This window comes from Cherax quadricarinatus, chromosome 10 (assembly GCF_038502225.1).
Source record: "Cherax quadricarinatus isolate ZL_2023a chromosome 10, ASM3850222v1, whole genome shotgun sequence".
Taxonomy (NCBI): domain Eukaryota; kingdom Metazoa; phylum Arthropoda; class Malacostraca; order Decapoda; family Parastacidae; genus Cherax; species Cherax quadricarinatus.
This window is the reverse complement of record NC_091301.1, coordinates 20128978-20151685: the sequence shown is the minus strand read 5'-3', so window position 1 is coordinate 20151685 and position 22708 is coordinate 20128978. Positions and strand designations below refer to the sequence as shown.

The window sequence follows — 22708 nt, the reverse complement described above, 5'->3', positions numbered from 1 at the left end:
GTAAACGTGGTCTTAATACATTTGTAACTGAAAGCAGATTATGTGAACGATGATGTTAGCTAAAAGGTGTGCACGAAATTAATAAAATAGCTAATAATGATTACAAGGTAAGATTTACATTTCTCGGTAAAAATCTTTTCTAAAAGCTGAATTTATTTTTTTCTACAAATCTGTTATTGGTTAATTTTTGTAACCCTAGGTTTTTTTTTTTTCACTGGGGTGCAATGCCTAACTTTTAGCGCATCGCACCATTGGTTGGCCATCTCTGGGCTAGTAAGTTTATTCAGGTATATAAAAATAATTATGCATAGGATAACCCAAACAAGTCAGTGACATTTCCATTCGGGTCCTTTTAATACCTTATTATACATAGTAGATTGATTATACAATGAAGGATATATAACAGGAATAAGGTAAATAGTTGACTCTTTTTACATGTTATGGCTGATAAAAGTCCTCCCTTTGTTGCAACATTAATTAGGTGCCTTTTGGCTCTTCTTAAACTGGCTCGTGCTATGACTGGCTTTGACCTGTGCAGGCAGTCTGTTCCATTCCTTTATTGCTGTACAATAAAAGGCGTTTGAAGCCTAGCCACTGACTGGATACTACACTTGTAAATATAGTCAGTCTTTCCGTACTTGAAATTTTTTTATAATTTTACTATATACAAATATATTTCTTGATTGTAATACCTTTCTAAATACTATTTTTTTTTCATGTAAATAGGTATAAACAGGAGACGATAAAAAGTTTTAATGACGATAGTAGTGCCAGAGTAGACCTGGGTGGCTGGATTAACGTTTCACAGACAACTGACAGAAGAGATGCCAGCGATGATACAGTGGGAGGTGACGATGGTGTCCTTGGAGCGCTCTGGCAGAAAGTTCGTCCCTATGTAACGGGGGAAGAAAAATTAAACCCGGGTGAGTGAAAATTCTAAACCACGCTTGCCTCTTGCTTCTCAGTATGGCTAAGAGGATATAACATCATTATCACTGAAAGTCGCCAACAAAAGTTCCAAATTCTGTGAATTGCTCTAAAAATAAATATGGAGGAAATTAAGAATGGAAGGTAAAAATTAGTGGAGTACACAGAATACTGAAATATATAATCGATACCCATTTAAGAACAGATACACCCGAACAAACAAGAGGTAAAAAGTTAAGACTAATATATACCAGCTCAATGAGGGACCCTCGGGAGTAAGGGGAACTTATAAATGTCCCAGTGTTTACCTGTGAGAAGACCTGGTGTAATGCATCTACACCCCTCAGGGAAGGTTCCTTGATGTTGGTGAGGGGCTCTTGATTTAGGGAATTGGATCTGTGCTCCAGTTCCCCGAATTAAGCCTGAATGCCTTCCACATCCTCTCCCCAGGCGCTGTATAATGCTCCGGGTTTAGCGCTTCCCTCTTGATTATAATAATGCATCTACACGCATTACTTTCCCAGTATTGACAGGCGAACACTGGATTTCATTCGTTAAGAGCTTTTATTACAAAGTTCCGTTTTCGTAATACGGTCTAATTTAACACTTCTAGATATTTTTGCCGACACTACAAACCTTTATTAAAATGAGAATGAGATGTAACTGGCTAGTCTTCCAATTTTCTAGAACAGTGGTTCCCAAACTGGGGGTAAATTACCCCCTGGGGGTAATTTAACCATTTTTGGGGGGTAATGGAGGGGTGACAGAAAAAAAAATTATGAATTCTGAAAATCAAGAAAACAATGCGGTACCCGGTATGAGGATTATTGTTAACTTTGTCTTAGTATATAAAGTTGTAAAGTAAACCTATTATAAGTAAGTAATAAAGTTAAACCAAATAACAATAAACATCAAAAACTAATATACAGTATTAGAAAAGAAGAAATATATAGCTAAGTGTGTGGAAACCCAAAAGTATTTTGACAAGTATGCTTCAGGACAAAAGTCACTCAGTAGCCCAGATCGACCTGTCCAGTACGCGTCACTCACTTCCTGAGGCTGCCTCTATTTCACACTGTCAGTTTATCTGTGAGCATCAGCCGAGGTAGACATAAGCTGGTATGTATGTGTACTGCCCTGTGCAGTATATAGTTAGTATTTACCCACTGTTACTGTGAATTTGTAGCTATTATTAATTTTATATATAATGTATGGGTGTGAAGCATGGGTGATGAATGTTGCAGCGAGGAGAAGGCTGGAGGCAGTGGAGATGTCATGTCTGAGGGCAATGTGTGGTGTGAATATAATGCAGAGAATTCGTAGTTTGGAAGTTAAGAGGAGGTGCGGGATTACCAAAACTGTTGTCCAGAGGGCTGAGGAAGGGTTGTTGAGGTGGTTCGGACATGTAGAGAGAATGGAGCGAAACAGAATAACTTCAAGAGTGTATCAGTCTGTAGTGGAAGGAAGGCGGGGTAGGGGTCGGCCTAGGAAGGGTTGGAGGGAGGGGGTAAAGGAGGTTTTGTGTGCGAGGGGCTTGGACTTCCAGCAGGCGTGCATGAGCGTGTTTGATAGGAGTGAATGGAGACAAATGGTTTTTAATACTTGACGTGCTGTTGGAGTGTGAGCAAAGTAACATTTATGAAGGGATTTAGGGAAACCGGCAGGCCGGACTTGAGTCCTGGAGATGGGAAGTACAGTGCCTGCACTCTGAAGGAGGGGTGTTAATGTTGCAGTTTAAAAACTGTAGTGTAAAGCACCCTTCTGGCAAGACAGTGATGGAGTGAATGATGGTGAAAGTTTTTCTTTTTCGGGCCACCCTGCCTTGGTGGGAATCGGCCAGTGTGATAATAATAAAAAAAAATAATGTATGTGTGGTTCTTACGTTTTCAATGGTTTTGCTAGGATTAGCAGAGTATGCGAGGCTGTATACGTTCACGTTTAGCCATATATATCAATAATAACAACATTTTGTGAAAGGGGTAACATGCTTTATGTGGCATGTTAAATTGGGTAACAAGCTGAAAAAGTTTGGGAACCACTGTTCTAGAAGATCCAAAATTCACTTAAAGTAAATGAAAACGGCACGAGGTTAACGTTCCAGCTTAGTCTGTGATGTTTGTAAAGGCTCTAGGTTGAAGGCTAAGCTTCAGCCGTAATTACTATTCAAGACCTACATTTCATTGTGCTTACACGAACTGATAAATTCCCCGAAATAAGAATGTAGCAAATCTCAGGCTACAGTAAAGGCAATGACGCCGTTTCTACCTTCAAAAGTATTTTACATAATGAAGTTGCAGGTCCCGAGGATGAGATCCTTGAGTACGCTTTTGGATATTCATTATACTTCTAACTTAAATAACAAAGGCACAATGCCGCGACTGGAACAATGCACAAATAACCCGCACACAAGACTTCCGACGTTTCGGTCAGACTTGAACCATTTAGTCTAGTCTGACTTTGTAAATGGTACAAGTCTGACCGAAACGTTGCAGGTTATTTGCGTATTGAAACTTACAAAAGTTACTCAGTGGCTCAATTATTTTTCCAGTCTACCGCAATACTCTCCAAACCTTTCGTGGTTTGGAGTGGAGGGGGTCACCTCATTTGCCGACAATCAGCTTGATTTGTATATAAAATTTGATAATGAATTACTTAACAGAATAATTAGTCAATCCTAACTGATTTATTGGATATTAATTGCTTTCCAGACATGTTAAATTGCCTGTGGTAAAGTACAGTTGGGGTCCCAGTGCGTAATGAAAGGCAACTTTTGCATTTGAATGACTCAATTTTGCTAGTAATTAACCTACTATAAATTCAGGATTACTGCAAGTGAACTTAGTGAACACTGTAACGCTAAACAAGGCCACGTGATCTTTGCGAAATAGCTTTTGTGTAACATGTCCCTTTATTGATACTGTTGTACAGTGATTTTTTTTTATAAACTTTGGTAAACTACTCTTCTCCCCAACCTCCCTTCATTCCTACAACACTCGTTCAAGCAATTTCCATACTAATCCCCGACGGTCCGTGCCCCACGAGCTTTCATTGTGTTCTCTTGTTTGTTCGCACTTTTCCCCATTTCCCATTGTTGATGTTTGTCGTGTTTGCGTACACTTGTTTTGAGGTTCCTGAGAAGCATAATGAAAGGTAAACTTCTCTATATAAGAAGAGCCTTGCAAGAATCTTGCCAGCATGAAACGAGTAGTTACGCAAGATGACAAACTTTTTTAAAGGAGTTTTTTGTGGCATTAACGTGGTAGTGATAAACTCTGAACTTGTATAAAGTACTTTATTTTTTAGTTCCTTAAAACAGCTTCCACTAATATTTAGTTGCTGAATTGTTAAATAAAATTCGCTATTCTTAGGTGGTCGTGTGGCCAACTTAAAGAAAAGACTATTGACTGAAGCAGACGAATTAGTCGCCCTCTACACCAACTCTGCCCATAACCACTTGAGAGGTAATGTTTAATATATGCGCAGGGATTGATAAATATTGGCGTATATAATAAATGTATGTGTATATATAACCACCTGTATATTTACCCCAGAGAGAGCACACAGTGAAGTTGTTAGGGCGGTGAGTGAAGGCAGAAGTGGACAGCCCTGGACGGAGAGTCAACATCACAAGAGAAGTCTATATAGGGACTCTGCAGGTAGGCAGTTTCGTCTATCTTTCAAACACATTTAATCGTAGTGTTAATCAGTAATATCATTTCTTATCTTTAATCTGCATTTAAAACTTGTGTACTGGGGAAGGGGGGAGGGGTAGATTAGTGACGCTGCTAGTAAATCTCCACTAAAATTTTAATTGCCTTCCTGACGCTGGACCACCGTGACTTGGGGGATGGGGGGGGGGGTTGGGGCGAGACTTGTGGCGAGACTTGTGGCGACAGTGTTTAAGATAATGTGAAGTCACGAAAGCGCTGGGAATTTCACTATTCTTTCACAGTGGTTGTTTTACATAGTCTGATTTTACTGTAATCTTATTGCCCAAGACAAGAATATTTATATTTCAACATTTGTGACTCGTAACCTGGGAGTCTTGGAAAGTCTCACTTGTGAGCCTGGGTCTTTATAACTTAAGTTCATTAAATGACAATCTTGGCTATACATAGTTAATGATAAGCTTGTCAGGCGACTTTTTAAATATCCTTTCTACAATTAGGGCATGGTTATAACTTTAAGTATATATAGCAAGAAAAACCACTAGTTCAGTTACAGCTCTTAAACAGTTTAATAAACTAGAATATGGTTAACATTTTTTACTTTAAATTTAACATGCCATATGGAATAAGATTTGTTAGTTTCTAGATGGGGTTTTCTTAATTTATGAAGTTCTGATAATTGTTGGCAGATAATGTGGGCTAGATTGTTATATCTGCAAATTAACCAGTTATCAAGAGTTCGATATATTTTATTAATATGCAAAAGTTTGCAGTGAAGGTCACTAGGTTTTCTTTTCCTCAGGTGCGACAGTGTTGTCTGCCGTGGAAGGCGCGGTAAGTCTTGGTGTACGCGGCTCCCAGTCCGTCCATATGACAGTCTGGCATGACAAACTTATCGTCGCCCTTGTCAGCAACACTGTAGAAGTTTCGCTCTACACAGTAGACCAGAACACGCTAGAGGTAAGGTTCGTCTACACAGTACACCCCCCCACCACCACCACCACCACCACCCCTGCATGCAAGCTCGCAGACTTTCCTCAGCAAGTTCACTGACTAGTTTTCAAAATGACTAGTGTAAATAGTGTACTAAGTGAAGCTTAATATGGTTCCCCATTTTGTGACTTAAACATTACTGAGTGGTGAAAAATTCGTGTGAAAGGTTTAAATTTTGAGCTGCCGGGATTAGAACCCATGGATAGTCGCTGATCTGCCTTAGCCACTTGTTCTAATTCATTATTAACAGTACGTTAAACTAATCTAAAAATCCTCCTAGCGGCGACCATCTATGAAATTTGAAGAAATTGGGTCTAGCTTTATTAAAATCGCCCAGCTGGAGTTTTATTTAGTATTTTAAATTATAAATTTCAGAATATTGAAATATGGCTCTTTACAAGATTCTAAAATTATGCCCATTGTCTGTTATTAATATAAGCAATTCTCTTACGATGAATACATCAAATGCATTAAAAAGGCATACAGAAAGCAATAGTTAAATATGGCTCAATGGTTGAATAATTTCTTAATCCGCATTACTTGTGAAGGTTCAGCGCTCGCCAGGACCAAGGGGAAAGTGTGAATTTGGACATTTTCCTGGTGATGGTCTCTTACTGGTCTGCATCACAGTTGGAAAACAGGACCACTCTCGGGATGGCAACGGTTGCCATTATGCTGCTGAAGGTGACGTGGCAGTCTACCTGGTGCAGGAGGCAGCTCCCGGCCAGGGCGCCCTCCACTTGCACCTCTTACAAGCCATCCCTACGAGTAGTCCTAGCTACGTGCATCTATGGTAGGTGACTCCCCATCAGACTATCTTTCCTTCAAGTACACAGCGAGATACTTTTAAGGAAAATGAAGGAACAAATTAGCATCTGGGTTATATTTTAGACCACTAGTTAACCTTTTTTTTTTTTAGTCCACTTAAACTTTCATACATGGACTGACAATATTTTACTGGTTTCAAAGAAATTGTATACGGAAATCTTACTAGCAGTACGTTAATAAAAGTGTATAGATTACTTGACACTCGTCAGACTTCCCATAAAACTGAACTAATGCAATGATTGTATCTAAAGGCAACAATTTAAATTTGGGGGGAATGTGAGAAGGTCAGGATGAGAATAGTCGGGGAGAGAAGGAAAGCGAGGCGGAGAGGTTGGATATTGTCAACTGTTCATTCATATATTTAAAAATGGCTGTTAGAAAGGGCACATCGAAGGTCAGTTTCAACATGAACATGGATAGGTGTTGAGCCTTCACTGCCAGTAGTATGGAGCCCAAACTAGTAAAGTTGTGCTGAGGAAAAGTTAATACAAATTTAGCAATGAACTTGGCTATTTTTCACCCAGAATGACAAGTTCTTCAAACCTGTCTTGATGGTACTGTCATTGATATGGCCAATAACTCTTCTTGTATCTGTACTCAAATTTATCAGACATCTGGAAGGATTTCCTGTAAATCATTGCAATGGTATCAACCTCTTTCCTGAAAGTATTGTTTGAATAGCCATGGATTGCGGATGCTCTATGGTAAGAAAACTGTTACTTCGATTATAGCTGTGAGTGAGGAAGGCAGAAGTCTAACTTTCGCGTTGGCTCCCAATGAAAGACCATACTCGTATACAGTGGTTATCATTGTCATCTTTTACTTTCACTGTTGGGTGAAGCTTTAAGATCAACGCCTCTTCAAGGGGGGCTCCTTGGCGTGGTGAAGAGGCTCTTGGTCTGAGGAATTAGACCTATCGGTCTTCTTCCTCAGACCGAACCTAATTACCCCCCAATCTCCCCTCCCCTATCCCATCCTCCCCATCCTCCCCTTTTTCCTTTCCTCCTCCTCCTCCCCACTCCTCCCTTTTGCCCTTCCTCTTTTTGTCCTTTGGGATTTCTCCCACAGGCGCGCTAGTTCCTAGGTAGGAGAAAGGACACCGGGGTCCATCCCATTCCGTTGAGGTTTCTTGGCGGTGGCGTAGTTTGCCGTGGAATCTGGATTGCCTAGGGATGTCCCGATCCCTCTCCGGTATCCCGGAGTAGCTTTGGGTGTCTTTTGGGCGACGGGTGTAGCTCTGGAAGCCACCTTTCGGATTCCGGGGGTGGTGGCTGAAGGAGGTATGCTTTGTGGCGGATATCCGGCCGCCCTCTCTTTTGTCCACCGAGGTAGCTCGGCAGATGTGAGGTTGCTATCCCAGATTGCTGGTTTACTGGCATGAAGGGTAGGGTATGGCACGGGTTCCATGCTGCATCTGCGCTACTAGCGGTGTCGAGTCCTCTTGGGCGCGGAGGGAGATTTCTGGCCCTTTCATCCCTCCTAGGAACTATCCCTCCCCGGTCCCCCCTTTTTTTTTCTTTTTTTTATTTTTATTTTCTTTTCTTTCTTTTTTTTTCTTAAAAACAAAAAGAAAGAAGTAACCTAACCATGGCAGCCCTAGTCCATGAACCTGGTACCCCCGGGCCCCTTCTTGATACCGCACCCCGTTCTGACCCCGCCTCGTCTTTGGACCACTCTTCAGACATTCCTCATGCCTCTGTACCTATTGCCGGTGCTGTTTCCTCACCCGCTTCAGGTACTGAGGCCTCGACTGACTCCTTCGATTTATCAGACCTTCGCTCTCCTCTGACTATGCTTCCGGCCTCTCCCTCTACGGTGCGGCAATTTTCAAATCGCCGACCCGTTCCACGTCGGACCAACTCTGGTCCCACGCCTAAACGTCAACGACAATTACCTGCTGATGATACTTCTCCACCTTCACCTTCTCGTTCTTCTCAGAAACGATCGACACGTCCTTCACTACCTTTCCACGCTCAGTTTCAGACTGAACAGTGGACTAAATTCTTCACTTTACGACCAACTTCCTCTACTGCCTATCTTTCTGACCATAGTATTGGCAAGGCACTCCTACGCCATGTTGGTAAAGATATTTCTTTTCATGCTCTTAAGAGCGGTACGCGCATCATTACCGTACAGAATGCTACCCAGGCTCGTGAGCTCTCTCGTCTTACCCATATAGATACTGTTCCTGTCACCCTTGAAAAACATCATTCCCTCAATTCTTGTAGTGGTACCGTTATTCTGCCCCATACCATAGTTCAACAAAATTTCCAGACATGTGGCACCGACATTCTAGAACAGCTGGAACTCCAAGATCTCCCAATCCTCAAGGTAGACACTTACGTTCTTCTTGCCCGTGGGCGGAGACGATACCCTAGCAATGTGGCTCGTTTAACTTTTGACAGCCGAGAACTCCCATCCTCCGTTTATATAGCAGGACATCGGTTACAAGTTCGAAAGGTGATCCCTACACCACAACAGTGTAGAAATTGCTGGCGATTTGGCCATCCAGCGAAATATTGCAGATCTATCGCCGAATGCCCAGTCTGTGGTGCCGATGACCATTCTAATACGTCTTGCAATCGATCTCCCTCTTGCCTTAACTGTCATGAGGCTCACCCTTCGTACTCTCGCCGTTGTCAGGTCTATTTAAACGAGCGGGAAATCCGTTACCTCAAAGAGACAGAAGGTCTCCCTTATGCCATGGCAGTTTCTCATCTCCGCCTCCAAGGGAGACTCCCACGTGTTTCTTATTCCCGTGTTTCAAAACGTCCCCCCACTTCTGGTATCCCATCTTCTACACCCACCTCTGTGGTTACCTCTCCCATAATCACTCCTGTATCTAATCCTTTTGCTGTCCTCGGCTCAGACGTCCCTACTTCAACGCCTCAGTCTAATCTCGCTTCTTCGAGTTCTCTCTTACAAGCCTCAGTATCGACGAGACCTCGTACGACACCTCTTCCCAATCGTCCCTCTACTTCTCAAAAGTCAAAAAAAGGTCCGGTAACACCTCCTACCCATCTTCCACCTCCTCATTTTACCCTCCCTGTCTCTGTCCCTAGTTCTTCCCCTCTCACTGGCTCAGTTACAAGTGCAGAGGTTCACCCTCCTCCTCGTAATGTACCTTCCTCCCCTGTTCCCTCCCAAGTTTCTTCCTCTTCTGCCACCTCCCAGGTTCCTGTCTCTTCTGTCCCCTGCCACGCTTCTCCAGTTCCCTCCACCCTTTCGCCCCCCCCTACCTTGGTACAGTCCAATACAGTTCCAATCTTTACTCATCCTCCCCCTACCATTCCCAATATTGTCTCCCATACAACATCTCTGAATTCCGAAACACTTGAAGCAATCTCTGAATATATTGCAGAGACCAAACCATCAATGGACACTGATCCACCTTCCGCTCTTCCTCTCTCCTCTGCTCCATCTGCGCAACTCCTTTCTTCACAGCGCACCGTTCCTTCGCTGCTTGAACATTTTCCACTGCCTCCGCATGTGGACTTTTCTAACCCTTCTAGTCCGTAGGAACCCTTACCTGCGGATTTCAAGTATCTTTATCATTGCCAATCATGGCCTTTTTACAGTGGAATATACGCGGCCTCAGGGGTAATCGGGGTGAGCTTCAGATGTTACTCTCCCAGTTTGCCCCTGTTGGTGTTTGCTTACAGGAACCAAAATTACACTCTGCTGTTATTTCTCACATCTCAGGCTATAATTTATTGTATTCTTCAGATCCTTTTCCTGATGGGACCTTTAATGAAAGTGCCCTTCTTCTCCGCACTGATATTCCGTACCATCAGCTATTTGTTCATACTTCGCTGCATTACACAGCAGCCCGTATCCACTTACATAGGTGGTATACGCTCTGTTCTTTATATCTCTCTCCTTCTCGGGCATTATCTATTCCGGATTTTGCCTTCCTTGTTTCGTCATTACCGCCACCGATTCTGTTACTTGGTGATTTTAATGCCCACCATTTCCTCTGGGGAGGGTCTCACTGTGATTCCCGTGGAATTCAGTTAGAGGCTTTTCTTGCCACCCACCCCCTCCATGTTTTAAATACAGGTACTCACACCCATTTTGATCCTCGGACTCATACTCTCTCTTGCATCGATCTCTCAGTTTGCTCTTCCTCCGCCGCATTAGACTTTACTTGGTCTGTTCTCCCGGACTTACATGACAGTGATCATTTCCCAATCATTCTTACTTCCCCTTCATATTCGCCACCTCTTCGCACCCCACGCTGGCAATTTAATCGGGCAAATTGGAACCTTTACTCACACCTGACTGTTTTTAAAGAGGTTCCTTCTTCGTCCTCCATCGATGAGCTTTTACACCTCTTCTCGTCCTCCGTTTTCACCGCAGCTTCTCATTCTATACCCCAAACTTCGGGCAGGCATTCTCAGAAATGCGTGCCTTGGTGGTCTCCTGCTTGTGCTCGTGCAGTACGTTTGAAACGCGCTGCATGGGGCAGGTACCGGTACAATAGAACCACAGAGCGACTCCTTGATTTTAAACAGAAGCGTGCGATCGCTCGCCATGTCATCCGTGACGCTAAACGCACTTGCTGGCGAGATTATGTCTCCACCATCACCTCTGCTTCCTCTATGAGTGCAGTCTGGAAAAAAGTACGAAAACTGAGTGGTAAATATTCTCCTGACCCGGCTCCTGTTCTGCGGGTTGCCGGTGTTGATATAGCAAACCCACTAGATGTTGCCAATGAAATTGGCAATCATCTGGTCCGTATTTCTCAGGGACTCCATCTATGCCCCTCATTTCTTTCCTCAAAGTCTGCCAGAGAGTTAGCACCCTTGGACTTTTCTTCTCTCAGAGAAGAACAGTATAATGTGCCTTTTACACTTCAAGAACTGGAGGCAACACTCTCAGCTTGTCGATCATCGGCAGCTGGGCCCGACGACATTCATATTCGTATGCTACAACATTTACATCAGTCAGCCCTTGCAGTCCTATTACACCTTTACAATCTTATTTGGTCACAAGGAGTTCTTCCACAGCTGTGGAAATCCGCCATTGTTCTCCCTTTCCGCAAACCAGGCACTACGGGACATGAAACCTCCCACTATCGTCCCATTGCTCTTACCAGTGCAGTTTGCAAAGTAATGGAACGTCTAGTAAATAGACGTTTAGTGTGGTATTTAGAGACACACAACAGTCTCTCCACTCGTCAATATGGCTTTCGTAAGGGACGTTCTACCATAGACCCCTTACTGCGCTTGGATACGTATGTTCGTAATGCCTTTGCGAATAACCACTCAGTTATTGCCATATTTTTTGACCTTGAGAAGGCATATGACACAACTTGGAGGTATAATATTTTAGCCCAAGCCCACTCCTTAGGCCTTCGAGGCAATCTACCATCCTTCCTTAAGAACTTTTTAACTGACAGGCATTTCCGTGTTCGGGTTAATAATGTGCTCTCCCCGGACTTTGTCCAAGCTGAAGGTGTCCCCCAGGGATGTGTTCTGAGCACAACACTTTTTCTCCTTGCTATTAATGATTTGGCCTCTAGTCTTCCATCAAATATTTGGTCATCACTCTATGTTGATGACTTCGCTATTGCCTGTGCAGGCGCTGACTGTCACCTCCTTACAGTTTCTCTCCAGCATGCAGTCGACCGTGTTTCCAATTGGGCCACCACACATGGGTTTAAATTTTCCAGCACTAAAACCCACCAAATCACTTTCACTAGACGCTCTGTCATCTCTGATCATCCTTTGTACCTCTATGGCTCACGTATCCCTGAACGTGATACAGTCAAGTTTCTGGGCCTCCTCTTTGATCGTAGGTTATCCTGGAAACCTCACATTACCTCTCTGAAGGCAACTTGTCACAGCCGGCTGAACCTTCTTAAAACCCTTGCTCATCTTTCGTGGGGAGCTGATCGTCGAACCCTCCTTCACCTACATTCCACCCTTATTTTATCGAAACTTGATTATGGTGACCAGATCTATTCAGCGGCATCTCCTGCTACTCTCTCTAGCCTTAACCCCATTCATCACCAAGGATTACGTTTATGCCTTGGTGCTTTTCGCTCTTCCCCTGTCGAAAGCCTCTATGCAGAAGCGAACGTTCCATCCTTATCCGATCGCCGTGATGCCCATTGCCTGCGCTACTATGTACGCTCTCATGATCTCCGCAATCCTTCCATTTATAGAATGGTCACTGATATTAGTAGACATTCTTTATTTGTTCGCCGCCCCTGCTTACTCCGTCCCTTCTCTCTTCGCCTTCATTCGCTCTTGTCTTCTCTTCAACTACCACCTTTCTATGTACATGTAGCATCTCACTTTTCCCTACCCCCCTGGGAGGTCCCAGCTGTTCGAGTCTGTTCTTTCTCCCTCCCTTGCTCGAAAGCCCAACTGTCTACGGTCGCTTCCCGCTCTCTTTTTCTTGACCACTTTCACTCTCATTCTCATGCCATTGCTGTGTACACAGATGGCTCTAAGTCTTCTGACGGCGTAGGATTCGCAGCAGTGTTTCCGGACAGCGTCGTACAAGGGCATTTACTATCTTCAGCTAGTATTTTTACTGCTGAATTATATGCCATCCTTACAGCACTTATCCGTATTGCATCTATGCCTGTGTCATCATTTGTGGTTGTCTCAGACTCCCTTAGTGCTTTACAGGCTATACAAAAATTTGATACACCTCACCCCTTAGTCCTCCGTATCCAACTTTGGCTACGCCGCATCTTTACTAAGCATAAAGATATTGTTTTTTGTTGGGTCCCTGGTCATGTTGACGTACAGGGCAATGAACAGGCAGACACTGCTGCGCGGTCAGCAGTACATGACCTACCAGTTTCTTACAGAGGTATTCCATGTACGGACTATTTTGCTGTAATATCTTCCCACCTTCACACCCGTTGGCAACAACGTTGGTCTACTATGCTCGGCAACAAACTTCAGTCTATTAAACCGAGTATAGGTTACTGGCCGTCTTCTTATCACCAGTGTCGAGGTTGGGAGACTACTCTCTCCCGTCTTCGCATTGGCCATACTCGTCTTACTCATGGATATCTCATGGAGAGGCGTCTTGCTCCTCTCTGTGAGAATTGCCAAGCTTCATTATCAGTCAGCCACATTCTGTTGGACTGCCCACTTTATCAACGAGCACGCAGAATTTACCTCTGTCGTCGTCTTCGCCCCGCTGCTCTCTCTTTACCTTCCCTTCTCGCTGATGGACCCACCTTTCATCCGGACTCTCTTATTGACTTTTTGACAACGACTGACTGACTTCACAAATTCTGATACTTTCAGCCCTTTCTACTTGTATCTCTTGCTACCCTCTACCCCCGTACTATCCCCTGCCCCGCTGTTTTCTGTAACCTGCTGATCATCCCCCCTCCCTCCTGCCATCCAATTCCCTTGCTTCCTTCCCTACCCTGCAGCGCTGTATAGCCCTTGTGGCTTAGCGCTTCTTTTTGATTATAATAATAATAATAATTTAAGATCAACGTAACCTCAGGCTTCCCTGAACAAGCTAAATTCTTCCCGTAATTAAAGTAGTACGAAGATGCTAAATAAAAGCAGACAGTCTGTTAACAATTTGTAAGACTACATATAATAAATGCCAAGAATATTTACATGGTATGCCCCATACTCTCTTCATTAATATAATACTTATGATTTAGGTAACATAATGTGGTACTTCAACTTTACATAGCTAAAATAATTAACATGTCAGAAAAAAAACCGTGATAGCGTAAAAAAAATTTCACTACCAGCGTACCAACTACATTAAAATAAATTCGGTTTCTGAAAAGGATGGAAGTCAATATATTGGCTACTGTGAGCCAGAAGTTATTCCCCATACTTCTGTGGACCACCTGGAAAAAAAGCAGAGCCACTGATCCATGGGCTATTTAGACGCCCCCCCCCCCCATTCCTTCAGCTCTAAACTGAAGCTGAATGAAGCAGCAGCTGTTTACTTTTATTCAAATTTATTGTGCACGAGTTTGAAGATTTTTAACTTCAGTTATTTCAAATATTAAAAAGGCGTTCGGTTGTATTAGATTCTTGGTTTGAATAACCAGATTTTTTAGTTTTTCATTAATGTATTATCGCAATAGTGAATTTAGTTACCTAACAATTAAACTAATGTTAATCTTGCTATTGGTTTTTGCATTTAGCGTTAAATTGGTGGGACGAAAGATTGGGTGTAAGAGTTTTGTAACTGTCTGGTCACATTAAAGCAAAATGTATATTGAACCATAAAATGTCTGCATCGTACAACTAATTGTAGTGGTCATAATTAAATTCCGCTATTTGATTTTTAACTTAAATTTCTTAGGATCCACAGTCAGAAAAGTTATTTAATGGTTGCCAGTGAAGAAGGAACTTCGAAGTCAAGTACCACTTCCACAACGTATCACACTACCTCAAGACTTTACCAGTGGATGGGTCTCTACTTTGACGTATTACAGGAGCTGCCTGCCACCAGTCCTCGAGCTGTCCACCACTTCATGATCAACAATTTCAGTTTCCTAGCTGTAGCTAATTTTAAGAATAATAAAGGTATTTGAATCGTCAGATTAATATATTCTCTCGACTTGGAAAGGATCGGGATGGGGGGTTATATGCAGGGACAGAGATGAAATTATGCTCAGTACTACTAAAATTAAATGAGAGATGAATATCTAACGCTCACTTGCGTGCTCGCAGGTCAACACAACTGCCACAGCCTAGTGTACCGTTATTCTGTCGACAAGGATCGCTACGTGCCCTTTCAGCAAGTGTCGACGCGTGGCGCCACACACTTTCAGAGCTTTACCCTGGGCACCGGCCACGTCAAAGACACTTTCCTAGCCGTTGCCAACTTTTGTGAAGACGATTCAGGTGATTTTTTTTTTTTTTTTTTTTTTTTTTTTTTTTTTTTTTTTTTTTTGTGGCATTTCAGAATGATTTACTAGTAATAAATTTGCAATTCAATGTCTTACTGAGTATTTTTGTTACAGTCGGCTGCAACCTTCACACTTCATCTACCATCTACAAATTCCAAACGGGAAAGTTTATCCTCTTCCAAGAAATTGCCACCACAGCTGCTGTACAGTGGATGGCTGTTCAGGTTGGTCTCCTAGTAAACCTTTGGTTTAGTCTGATTAAGTTTTATAACCTTATTTGGCTGCCTCAAATATGCGCAGTACCTGTAGAGCTACATTTTTAACTTTTTTATTTACTATAACTGCAAATGGTATTTAGAATTTTCCCTCCCATCCAATGTCCTCAGGTCGAGGCCACGGTGCTACTTTCTGTGGTCAGTAGCATTGTTGGAGTGAAATTCTACCAGTACAACGGGTGGAGATTCGTACCCACAACCCTTCAGTACTCAAACGGACCTCTCGGTGTTGGCGTCACCGGCATAGCCTCTGTCACCTGGAATAAAAAAATAATTATAGGTGAGAATTTTAGTAGATTACGTTCTGTAAACCACTTTCATTGTAACGTTGCAATGTTTGGAGGAAGGGGGCCGCTCTGCACCCATGCTCCCATTGTTACTTTAATCCTCAACCCCTCAAAGGTGGTTCCTCGACGCTGGTGAGGGGATCTTGATCTAGAGAAATGAATGTGCGCTCCAGATCCCTGAATTAAGCTTGAATACCTTTCACATCCCCCCACAGGAACTGTATAATTCTACAGGTTTAGCGCTTCCCCTTCATAACATTATCCTCCAGTCGTTGATGCCTCAAGTTGGTAGCTAGCTGACCATCTTGAGAAATTAGTGATGTTTTACTCGCGTAGCCACTGCTGGGGGAGGGTGAAGCTTCTTGGTCAGAATCTCGCAACCTTTGTGAATCACTGTCACTGCCAACTTCTACCCGTGTGTGCACGGTCTGGAGATTGGAAGAAACACCTATGCCTAACTCCAGTCATAACCTTTACTTTCCTGGAGCATTCTTTGGTTCATGCATAAAGGATAGTATTTGACAAATCGGTTAGGGTAGTAGATTTTGCAGTGATGACTACATTCTTCCTGATGGTAGCTTTAAGTTGATTCTGGGTCACCGATTCTTAAGAAGCCGTTTCCTAGTTTATTGCTTCTGTAGACCCTGCAGTTTGAGTGGATAGCCTATACCCAGCGCACAAATAACTTCGCTATGGTCACTTGTATAATTAACTAGCCTCACAGAAGCGTGAAGGGAAGAGCAAAGTGAGAAGAGGGAGGATGGAAGTCATAGAACAGGATGCAGTATTTTAGTGATATAGGTGGCAATAGGAAGGTTGTGGTAGCGAGAGGGCACTGCAGGTGAACTAATGGCAGAAGAGGGTAGGACTGAATCCCTGCGGGTATCCCACCTAGACACTGGAGTGGCAATGAAAATAGTTGTTGAAGCAAGAGATAATCAGGCAGTCTAGTGCTCTAAATTTTCGAGCATTTGAAAATGTAATGCAGGAAGGCATTCGAAAATGGCATGTGAAACCTTGAAGGGTAGATTGTCTTGGCAGACAAGTTATTAGGATGACTGAGCTTCAGCATGGCAGAAAAGAACACTGGTAATGTTCAGAAGGCTAACATTTTTGTGATAACCTGAAAGAGCAGCCAATTTCTCAAATGTTGGAGAAAATAAGAGCAGGAAATAGTATTGCCTTATTCAGTCTCCAGCATAAATATTCTAAATTTAGTTGGTGTCTGGGCCATGCAGGTGACCAAATCCACTAAATAGGTGGATGCAAGCAGAGGTGAAGGCCATTATTACTAGTTTTGTCTCTAGCATTTTTCTGCCTCATTCCCACTCGTTTGTGGGAAGTGGCTGACCCTGGCTTTTAAAGGAAAGCGAATGAACTGGGTTTATAAAGCCGCCGGTGTTTGGCCCTCCAACAGTCAGAGAAACCTTAAAATGGTATAAAATACCGACAGATTGTTAGGTAAGACACATATGCAACAGTTAGGTATCTTTATTTCGAAACGTTTCGCCTACACAGTAGGCTTCTTCAGTCGAGTACAGAAAAGTTGATAGCAGAAGATACTTGAAGACGATGTAATCAGTCCATCACCCTTAAAGTTTTGAGGTGGTCAGTCCCTCAGTCTGGAGAAGAGCATTGTTCCGTTGTCTGAAACAATATGAAGTTGAAGTGACAGGATGGAGCTTATATAGTGCCAGGTGGTGAGACGTAGGTTGCTTTGGGAGGGCAGGTCCCTCTCAAACCCAGCCGTTCTCACTAGTAGAGGTTGTCGAAGTAGATGGTCTGTACCAAGATACCCTTGTGTTGCAGTGTCTGACAGAATGAACATTAAAATCGTATAAAATACCGACAAAACTTTAAGGGTGATGGACTGATTACATCGTCTTCAAGTATCTTCTGCTTCTATCAACTTTTCTGTACTCGACTGAAGAAGCCTACTGTGTAGGCGAAACGTTTCGAAATAAAGATGCCTAACTGTTGCATATGTGTCTTACCTAACAGTCAGAGAAACCTTTGAAGCTCTGGCATGCACACCTTGCTGCACATAAGCTGAGCAAATGTAGTTTTGGTGCTCTCCCAGCTTGTAAGAGTTTTAATAAGTTTCGTATAAATTAGGTATTTAAATGTTTAGGAAAAAATACTAAATGAAAGTATAAACCTACGCTAAGGTGTTTGAGGTAGATCATGGTAATGAGTGTATATGGACTTCAGTAAGGTTTTCGATAGTTGCACATCAGACACTTGAGGAAACTTGAGGCACACGGAATAGAATTTTTTTCCTGGGTCGAGGCGTGGTTGACAAATAGGCAGCAAAGAGTTTGCATAAATGGGGAGAAATCAGTAAGGGGGGCACGTCACAAGCGGTGTAACACAGGGGTCAGTGTTGGGCCCCTTGTTCACAATTTACACAAACGATATAGATGAGGGAATAAATAGCGACAAGCAAATTTGCTGACGACACCAAAATAGGCCGTCCAATTCATTCTATTGAGGAAGTTAGTGCACTCCAGGATGGTTTGAATCGACTGATGCAGTGGTCGGAGAAGTGCCAGATGCAGTTTAATATAGGCAAATGCAAACTTAGAAATGTTCGACAGGAAAATAACCATGCCACATAAACTAAATGTAGATCGTAATACTACTGATTGCGAAAAGGATTTAAGTTCTGGTTAGCAGTAATCTAAAACCAAGACAACAGTGCCTAAGTGTTTGCCATGAAGCTAACGATCCTTGGCTTCATATCAAGAAGTATAAAAAAGTTCTCGGGTTGTTCTTCAACTCTATATATCCTTGGTTAGGCCTCGTTTAGATTATGCTGCACAGTTTTGGTCACCATATTTCAGAATGGATATAAATGCACTGGAAAACGTAGGGGAGGATGATGTTGATCCCATGTATCTGAAATCTTCCCTAAGAGGATAGACTGAGAACCCTAAATCTGCACTCTAGAAAGACGTAGAATTAGAGGGATATGATTGGGGTGTATAAATAGAAGACAGGAGTAAAGGGATGTAAATAGCGTGCTGAAAATATCCAGCCAAGACAGGACTCGCAGCAATGGCTTAGTTGGGAAAGTTCAGATTCAGGAAGGATATAGGAAAGTACTGCTTTGGTAATAGTTGTGAATGAGTGGAACAAACTACAAAGTACCGTCATAGACGCTAAGACGGTGTAGTTTTAAAAATAGGTTGGATAAATACATGGGTGGGTAAGAGTTGGACCTGACTAGCTTGGGCTACCAGGTCTGGTGCCGTGCTCCTTAAGTGGAAGTGACCCGACTAGGTGGCCATTGTTCTAAGCCGGGGGGGCATGGACCTGCTTCGCATGGGTCAGTAGGCCTGTTGCAGTGTTCCTCCTTTGTTCCTATGCCAATGCTTCAATCGTTAAGCGGAGCCTTTTTTCTCTTCGAAAGCTATAATGCATTGACCCCTGATAATGGCAGTTTAAAATCATAAGCAACCACAATGTTGAAGGGTAAAAGATTGACATTCAGTAAGTTCGTAGAAAGCTCTGAAAGTATTTTAATTGATCGTAAGTCTATGCAGATCTTTATCATCGGTAAGAATTTAAATTCCATAAAATCCTTAGTCAGCTAGTCGCTCGTTGTTGTGACATTCAAATTCTATAGAAAATGGCACTTTGCTATATACTGAAAGGGTTTTTTTGTTTTTTTTCTCCGCATTTTTATCATGAACCAGTGGAACATTGCTGTGCAGCTGACGGTGGCACACGTGAACCGTTTACCAGTGGCATTTGACCTGAAGGTTATTTTGACTTGGTCTTACTTTTTGCTATAAATTTCACTTTGGTTTTTACGATCCAACTAGCTACCTTTGCAATTAACTAGGGAGGTATTTAATGGTCTAGCCCGGCTAATCAGGAACTGATGAGCTTTCAAAGTCCTCTTGAATAAGTAGTGTTGGTAAGCCTTGGTCCCTTTACACTGATACTACCCACTTTGAAGCCCTGCTCTGTACTGGGATTATTTTACACCATACGCAGAGCCTGTTGCGTTCACAGGTAATTGTGTGCAGATCTGGAATAAATTCCTCCAGAATGTTCTGGTGTAAATATGGAGTTATTTGGCTACTTTCCGAGGATTACCGTTTGAGGTAATTCCCAACAATTATACCTCTCAATACTACGATTATATCGGGCTAGTTTTAATTACTCCGTTCATGTCCATAAGGACTACAAAAATTTGTACGGCCTTATTCTGCTTTATAATTTGTTCGAAGCGGTCTCTTGGCTGACGCGGTTACCGGTACACTCTCAAATGTCCGCTAGTCACATTAGCTTTAAATTTTTGCGCCAGGTATTTTAGGCTTGCACTGAAAAATGTCAGAAGTGAAACTTATCGTACAAATATGCAACTATAGTAAAAACATTTTTTATTTGGAAAATTCCTAGTTAATTGCTTAATTTTTTGGTATTTAATGCTCTAAATTAGTTATAAAAGTGTGGGGGGAAGATCTTCAGTTAGCAAATTGTATGTTACAGGAGTGAGCAACGAGGATGATTCAAAGACTTTTGGTGCTCCTACCCTCTACACTATCTCCTTTAAGACTGAAAAGTCACTAAACGTGAGTTTCACTTTTATAAGGTGGTTTGATTTAGTAATCATTGCGAAGTATATCAAGTTTCCTCAAATGAGCTAATATTAAACACTTGATTCGAAAGTTGTATACAGGACTTTGAAATACTACTATACATAAACAAAATATTTTCTCACTAATCGTCGCCAGGAATACTACATGGCAACAGAAAAGTGGTGCAAGAAACTGAGAAGCCACCTGGCGAGGGAAAATCTTGGCAGCCTCTATGACAAAGTTGAGGCGGCACCGAAGACAACTCAGTCCTACACTTTCACCCGCCCCATAGTGGTTGAGGGTAACCTGACGGTAATGAAAGCCAGCCAGGCCTTGCAGGTATGGAAGAGACAGGTCTGTGACAAGTTCCTTGCCTATAGTCGTAGCAGCAGCCCCCATGTTTTGCATAATTCACGTGTACATTTTTTAATAGGAAGGAGCATGGAACATTTTGCAGTACGTTGGCTTCAGAGCTTTTAATTCTTCAGTATCATTAAATATGACTTCAAATTAGTGTAGAGCTAGCAAATAAAGTAACTCTCACCTAGAGTTTTCTAGATGGCTTTCAAATTACTGAAATCTATTCGATGATCTTTACACTGGGGGTTGAGGGAAGACTAAGACTAATGTTCGTTAAAAATTATGGCCCTTCAGCTTCTTTCAGTAACTGCCAGATTCTGGTATAATTTTCAATACCAGTATCCTGTGCAGATTGGTCAATAATGGTCTACATCTTTTTGCTTAAAAAGAAAAAGTTTAATGGAGTGATAGGGCTCCACAATTCAATGGCGTGATCGGGATTTCCACCAGAAGGTGGAAATTCCTATCACATTCAGTGAACTATTAAACTTTCATAAACTTTCTGAACATCAGAAGATTCTTTTCATCCTATTCATAAAATTAGTGTTGTGGCATTTTGTTCGTACATATTGCTGAGGGTTTCAGGTGTACACGCGTCTGACGGACGAGTGGTTGCCCATGAACTTCAGGAAACTAGAAATGAAGAGGGAGATCGTGCAGCAGATGCTTGACACAGGGAGAAGCAGACTCTCGGAGACCATTACTCTCGCTGGTCCAGTCACTTGGCCCAGTATGTTAGAATACATCAGTAAAGGATACCACTGAATGGATTACAAGCGTTGCACCATTTTCTTTTAACTGATGTATGCATGTGCCGAATAGGTAAAACTTGCGATTTTGGCTTAAATAGCAACGCTCTTGCTGAATAAGGCAAGCGAAAATTTGTATGCAATAATTTCACGAATCATTCTGACCCTAACAAAAATATTAGGTACACAAATAACCCGCGCATAAAAGCTTACGACGACGTTTCGGTCAGACTTGGACCATTTACAAAGTAAATGGTCAATAACCATTTACAAAGTAAATGGTCAAAGTCGGATCGAAACGTCGTCGTAAGCTTCTCTTTTATGTGCGGGTTATTTGTGTGTCGTTCCAGTCACGGTATTGTGCCTTTTTTTGTTTAAAAATGTTAGGCTTACAATAATTTAGTAACTATCTAAAATATATATAGTTGCTTTAGGCTAAATTAAATTGCGCTTGCTATAATAAAGGTTAGGCAAGTTTTCGAAGGTTCTTTTAGTACAATTTTTTTTCATTAACATAAATGGAAAAAGCTTTAAACGTATAGAAAATTTTAATTTCAGAAGTTCTTGCCAATTGACCACTTCTACCTATTCGGCACGACATGTATGTATATACTGCATGCACATTAAATTGGTAGCCTATAATGGACATACTTCTAGCAAGACAGGTTGTATATAGTTGTCTAGGTAAGCCATATTAACTGTGAAATACGTTCTCCCTCAGCCGACTTGCACTTTGACGACCTAATAACGGACACTTACACAATATCCTCTGTTGGTAACCTGACCGTGAACTGGATCAGCGATCAGCAGCTCCCTCACGAAAAATACTTTATTCTCTTGACTGGACAAAGTCCTCTTCACCTGAAGAGCCTCCACTTCAGTCACCTCCACTTACAGGTTTGGTCATGATCCAGAGTCGGGAATTTGATGGAATGCGTATTCATTTAGGTCCACTATTTTTTTCTTATTTGATCGGTTAAGTAGAAATTGAGTGATAATTTGAACAAATTAATCACATTAGCCGGGGGAGGGGGTTGACTGTTCAGTAGAAAATAGCAACTGGTAGCACTAATAGCTGTAATTTTAGTATTAAACTAGTTTCGCATGAACGGTCTTGAGTAAAATTTTTTAAGATGTGGAAAGTGCAAAACGTTTAACTTAAATTTGTACAAATT

At 42.2% G+C, this 22708-nt stretch overlaps 1 protein-coding gene across 1 annotated transcript in view; it reads left to right on the top strand.

The window, feature by feature from the left end:
• The window catches only part of LOC128705882 (uncharacterized), a 67100-nt gene that overhangs the window by 6834 nt on the left and 37558 nt on the right, over positions 1 to 22708 (top strand). The window contains exons 3-15 of the mRNA XM_070083689.1: positions 727 to 923; positions 4296 to 4388; positions 4479 to 4583; positions 5398 to 5555; positions 6137 to 6381; positions 14724 to 14947; positions 15095 to 15268; positions 15388 to 15497; positions 15660 to 15828; positions 20336 to 20418; positions 20581 to 20763; positions 21370 to 21514; positions 22255 to 22430. Of these exons, the coding sequence (XP_069939790.1) occupies positions 727 to 923; positions 4296 to 4388; positions 4479 to 4583; positions 5398 to 5555; positions 6137 to 6381; positions 14724 to 14947; positions 15095 to 15268; positions 15388 to 15497; positions 15660 to 15828; positions 20336 to 20418; positions 20581 to 20763; positions 21370 to 21514; positions 22255 to 22430 (2062 nt within the window). The remainder of the gene's footprint in view (positions 1 to 726; positions 924 to 4295; positions 4389 to 4478; positions 4584 to 5397; positions 5556 to 6136; positions 6382 to 14723; positions 14948 to 15094; positions 15269 to 15387; positions 15498 to 15659; positions 15829 to 20335; positions 20419 to 20580; positions 20764 to 21369; positions 21515 to 22254; positions 22431 to 22708) is intronic.